This window comes from Takifugu flavidus, chromosome 7 (genome assembly GCF_003711565.1).
Source record: "Takifugu flavidus isolate HTHZ2018 chromosome 7, ASM371156v2, whole genome shotgun sequence".
Taxonomy (NCBI): domain Eukaryota; kingdom Metazoa; phylum Chordata; class Actinopteri; order Tetraodontiformes; family Tetraodontidae; genus Takifugu; species Takifugu flavidus.
The window spans coordinates 2,408,310-2,414,309 of record NC_079526.1 but is presented as its reverse complement, the minus strand read 5'-3'; the positions used below and the strand labels follow the sequence as shown (position 1 = coordinate 2,414,309).

The following is a 6,000-nucleotide window of genomic DNA, read 5'->3' as shown; positions in this document are numbered from 1 at the left end:
GCAAAGAAAGGGGTGGGAAAAGGTGATGTGAAGCTGCTGCATGTTCATGTTTATCACCTTTGTGCAAGAGATTCAGAGCTGTCAGAAACCATAGTTTTGAGTTAATGTGGTTGAGTTGATCAATGATAAAGATCGTTCTCTCGCCTACAAATCTCATTTAAAAGCAAGAAAACTACAACTGGAACCTTTTTGGTTTTAGTCAAAGAACTTGGGAAATTCCAAACTTTGTCCCCACAATCATTAATCATACTTGTGGCAGCCCAATGTTGATTTTAGGACCAAGATTTATGAACTTGACAGAGTATCTAGCCTTCAGTTTATTCCTGGATTACTTTTTTATATGACACACATCTGTGCTTTACAGAAACTCAAGGCTTTACTGGAAATGCTTTTTTTTAAACTTCCTGTTATGACGTAACAGATGTGCGGCAATGATTGGTTGCCCCTTTTTCAAAACTTCCTGAAAAACAAACGCCCAGAGACATCAGCTGACTGCAGAAGCAGAATGTACAGGAGATGAGCAAACTTCTGTTTTTCTCCTGCAAAATTTTCAAAGATTTCAGGTAAACCCAGACAGAAGAAACAGGAATGTAAACAGGAAACTGCTGGGGTCTGGAAATACTTGGGACTGACTGGTAAAAGCTGTGTGTCAACCGCGAACTGAAGGAAAATATGGACAGTGACAGCCAGCCGATTTCACCAGCCCAGTCAAGCACAAGTTTGTTGATGGGTATGTACTATATGTACTCCTAAGTTACTTTTAACAACTTCTACTGTGTGCACATGCCATGTTTATTTTCTACCAACAAGACAGCAATAATGCTTTCGTTTCTTCCTGAGTGTTGCAAATGGGCCATATTTTAGCAGGAGTTTCTAAAATGATCGAATGAGTAAAAAATGCGTCTCCGAGTGCAGAAATGGAGTAATGTGAATAAAATCAAGTGACTCAATGCTTCCAAAAATAATTTAAATGAAACCAGGCTGCACAAGTGAAACCAGGAAAACAATGAATGTGAAACAACTGTGCTTCTTTCCAGTCTCAGTTTGTTTCAGTTACATTGGCTTCTTCCTAAATGTTATTTAAAAGCTATTATTTTAAGGCGTTTATCAGAATTGTATCACTCAGTAACTTTTAAAAGTGAGTAAAAAAACATGTGCGTATGAAACCACCTACAACATGGCTCACATCAAAATAACAGTCAGAATATCAGAATGTAGTAGAGCGCATACGTTTGCCAAGGCCTAACTGGCCCATCAAATTAAAATTCCTCTACCCTCCCTAACGCACTCTTTCCATTCTCATCCTCCCACTAATTTTCTGCGAGGTCTGTCTCGTAGTTCTAAAATGATTAAATCATCAAACACACAACCAAAGCTCACCCGCAGAGCAGCTGAAAGAGCTCATGTAAAGACACCAGGATGAGTGTCTGCTCGCTCTTTACTCTCTCTTCTGTCACTTGGATTATTTATGCTTGAAATTCAAATAAAAGAGCTAAGAAATAAGAGCCAAATGCACGTTCTGTTGCTTCTCTCTGTGCCCTGGTCTTGAGCTTGGATGAATGATGTGTTAGCTTACCCGTCCCCCAACCCCCACCCTACCACACCCCCTATTGTAGCCAGATGGCTGTCACACAGGCAGTTTCTCGGCCAGACCATGCTGATTTCCCATCATTCCTTAGTTAATGAGGTTGTTAGTGACGCAACGGACAATCAAATTAGCCGAAGCTGGCATTTGTTTATCGTACGACGTACGTCTATGTTGCGTCACCCACCAAATTTCGTTGCTGTAGCCTCTTCTGTCGTTTTTATGATTCATGGGAGCAACGCTGTGCAGCAGGGAACTAAATGGACCCACCACCAGAGCCACTTACAGAAATAGAGGCGATACTTGACAGAGTTTTGTTAGTACATTCTTCTCAGTGGTCGTGGAGAATGTCTTTAGCCTTCAACATCACAGCGCAGAGCCGCTAATGCTGCTGCTGCTGCTTCTGCTGCTGCGCACAGGAAGTTCTGTCTGCACCCCATTGCTCACCTTCAAGTGCAACAGTGCTGAACAACAGTGGCACTTAATTACACGAGTTACATATCAGTCAGATGGGGCTACAATTGACACACATGTTGACAAAGCAGCAGTGGGTTTTCTCAGTGAGCCGCGCATCTGTTATTCAGCTCCATAAACGCCCTTGGCCTCCCTATAATGATCCCCACAGCCGCACAGATTTTGGGTGCAATGCTTAAAAAGACTTGGAGGTATAATTGGTTAACCTGCCATCGCGGTAACACTGGAAGTATTTTCGGTAAGGCTGTTGACTGCCTGGGAGCTGGCTGTCATGCTGGATATGGGCACTTCTCTGTGGCTTCATTATAAAGTCTCCTACATATATAAAGATATTCTGTCAATGAACAAAATCCGGCTAAAGTTGACATTTTGGCAGCCAGACAGGAATGAAACATGAATTCGAACACACTGTGATCACTGAAAAATGTCTCGGTTCATATGGGTCAGGTGGCTGTTGTCATCCAGAGGAAATGGAGGGAACAGTCACCACATCGCTACGTCTTTATGTGAGAAAAGTTGATCTGCTACTCGTATTTAAAGATTGTCTTAATATTAATAGATGGTCGAGCAGTAGTAGAATCTGCGTACCCAGAATCTGACTCGTTGAATTTAAAAAATAAGAGCCCGGCTTTTCATTAAAAGACTTTTTAATTTGACGGTGGATTTTCTCCTGAAGCTGTGCCGTTCAGTAAGCGATGCAGAAGAGACAGGGGCTTCTGAGGCTGCACTTTATTGCCCAGGAAGGTGAGAGCACAGATGACAGCTAACACCCAATAAGTTTATGAGATGAAAACAACTAAACTGGCTTCTGGCTACTGTCGGCATTTGGCTTCGAAAATCACCAGCGATAAAGATTCTGGTGAAGTTTGCTGGTTAAATCAAAGGCGCTTACAAAGGGAGAAGCTGTGATGGATGGGTCCTGTGGCTATTGCGGCCTGGGGGCTACCGTCACATCTGGCAACGCTTGCATGGTTTACTCTTCAACTTTAATGTCCAGCATTATCTGAACAATTCTGCAATAAGGAATGCTTTTACCTGCCTGCTAAAACAGCTGCTATAGATTGCAAAGCAAAATGGGGTCCTCTTTGACATTTCAAAATAAAAAGAACGTGATTAACACAATAAATAACAAATGTGAAACATTCTGTAAATGGCTTTTTGCTGCTATAGAAGGAATCTTATCATACATCTTATATGCAGGAAAGGAGAATCTAAATGGACTTCCTTTGTCAGTCATTTATTAAGTGCGTACCTGTGCCTCACTGAAAATAGGGACACCAGCATTGTTAGCATTATCCGGCCCTCGGTTTTGATGCACTACAGACTTGCTCTGCACATTGTTTTAAGACGAAAAGGAAGGCACAGGAGACAGTATAGTATTAAACCTGCATGGGAATCTGGCTCATGATGCACTGTGGAATCAGTAGCAAGCATTCATCATCTCGCTCCTCTTTGTCTGCAGAAACAGAGTGTTTTATATGCAGAGATGTTGAACTCCAAGCCAGTGACCCACTGAGAAAATTCTGTGACTGCAAGAATTTACTTGCCCATCACGTGTGTCTGTCCACATGGATCCAAAGGGTAAGAAACTTTCCACATTGGCAATATCGACATTTTGAATTTGAGCTGGAGTTAATGTGTTTTCTGTTCCATAATGAGACAACACATCACCTGATGCCTCAAGATAATGATCTACCTTTTTCATAGAACTACTAATTAGTTTTAATGAGGGTTACAAGCAATGATAAAACAGAGTCAAACAGAAGTGCCTCATTATGGACTGGCAGTAGGCCATCATCCAGCTGACACCTACTGCAGAAAATCTCATTAACATCCAGTACAACCCTTAAAATGTATTTTTACACTGAACCTCAAAGAAAGATAATTTCACATTGTTCTCAGCATGAAAGTATATGGTGCTTATATTTCTTTCTCTGCTCAGTTAAGGTGATTATTGTGGTGCATGTTTATTATGCTTCCTCCATTAATTCTAGGACAGCTGCAACTGCTGCGAGGATTGTAAAAAAAAAAACAAACAAATTTGTTGGAAATGTTCCTCCCAAAGAAAACTGCAATGCTGAATAAAAAGCAAATGGTTATTGGACATGGGAATATCAGGGAGCAGCACATATTAATAAGCCACTTCAGACAAAAACTAATCTTGTAATATGCTACATGATAGGGTTGTTGCTTACGATGTGTAGCTTATCAAGTCAAAGGGAATTTATATTCTGGGAACAGCTTCATATAGTTTCCCTGAAAAATTGTAATTTACTAATGATCACCTTATCTTCAGCCAGACGCCAGATATGAAATGCTGTGTATAACCCCACTGTGCTGCTAGTTTTTAATGTGAACAACTGATCAGCCAATTAAATGAAAAAGCTTGGTTTAGCCTTGCATTATTTGTGATGGATGTCTGCCAAAAGCACTGAATCAAGGGTAAGTGGGTCAGGAGTAACGGCTAATTTGGAATGGGCATTTCACAGCAAAGGGAAAATAAAATCCCAGGAAAGTTTTAATATTCATCTCCTTGTCAGGCAGAGGATGAAGTCAGACACGCTGCATCTGACATCTGCAGTAACCTGTAGCGTTGCAGCCCTCATGCAAACCTGTCTATATATGTGCAGTAAAACTAAATACCAGCTTTGGGACACACAAGTAAAGCAATGAAATGATTGCACAACACATTTGTTACTTGCATATTCTCACAATTTGTAATATTGGCCAGAGCAGCAACTTTGGAAATGGCAACGTGGTGCATGTAGAGAGATGGAAAAGAGTAAAGTTTAAGAATTAAGAGTACTTAACAAGGGACTGTTTCCCTTTAGGAGCACCCTGGGGGAAATGTCAGTCTTTTCCCATTGTTTTACTCTGAAGTTTGAGGTCAGTAATTCTGATTTTACAAATCCTTGATGCAAGTTTTTATGCAGACTTCCTGTGAATATGAGTTTTTTTGTCCTCCTTTGAAGGCATGGGAGCATGCTGTTGTGCAGATGCAGTATTTTACTGACAAACGTATACTACTGTAAGCTTCCTTCAAGGAAGTAAAGTATCTGCTGGAGCTTAATCCATAAGAATTGGTTATCCCAAATCCGTTATCTCTACGTATTTTTGAAGCATTTAATGTTTGATATCTTTATCTTGCAACTCACCCAGAGTCACAGAAGCATGTAATGCTTTGACCAGAGAGCCAAAGAGCAGATAAAGCGAAAATTAATTTAATCGCTCCCACTTATGCACTTTTGGACTGTTCAATATTTGATTTTATCTGCATGGTTTTTCTCTGCTTTTATATCCATGCAGAGTCCAACTCTGTTCATCTTTACTCAAATCACTTGGCTGTACACAAACACATTATTTGTCACGGGCAAAAATGTTATCTTAATGTAATATAGTAGGCTTCACATCTGCTGTCTGATCATCTAATGTGCTGGATCTCCATGGAAACTTTTTAAGTGGAAGACCCAAGCCTACAGTCGACCTCATGCCACTTCTATTAAGTGTGTACCTTCCAATTCTATAGTTACTGTGTACAACATTGATGCCAAAGCTCCACACGTGTAGGACGGAGCTGTTTAGAGTGTGCACTGATGCCACAAGACTACTTTAGTTTTTGTGTGCAAGAGGAGCAGACAGAGTGAGGGAGAGAGTGCGCCTGTGACCTTTCAGAGTGCTCGGCACAGGGAGGCCTTTTACCATTTACGGAACAGAAATCAGCAATTGACCTGTCACTTTTGCTTTGATGGCCATCTCTGGAAAGCAGGTCATCCACATATGTCTAAAGTGCCTCTTAACCACATTTCATTAAGCCAGAAAAGGTAATCCAATAATGATTTAATTTGTGTAACACACACACAGAGTGGAGCTCCACTAAAAGCAGCTGCAGAAAAAAAGAAATAAATGCCACATTTCTGCTGAAGTTCACCCACAGCAGGGTC

The 6,000-nt window shown here is 40.9% G+C and overlaps 1 protein-coding gene across 1 annotated transcript in view; it reads left to right on the top strand.

Annotated features, from left to right (window-relative positions):
* The first annotated feature begins 432 nt into the window (after positions 1–432).
* Positions 433–6,000, top strand: part of LOC130528741 (uncharacterized) — a 51,457-nt gene continuing 45,889 nt past the window's right edge. Inside the window, exons 1-2 of the mRNA XM_057038422.1 lie at positions 433–730; positions 3,522–3,640. Coding sequence (XP_056894402.1) covers positions 673–730; positions 3,522–3,640 — 177 coding nt within the window. The 5' untranslated portion in view covers positions 433–672. The remainder of the gene's footprint in view (positions 731–3,521; positions 3,641–6,000) is intronic.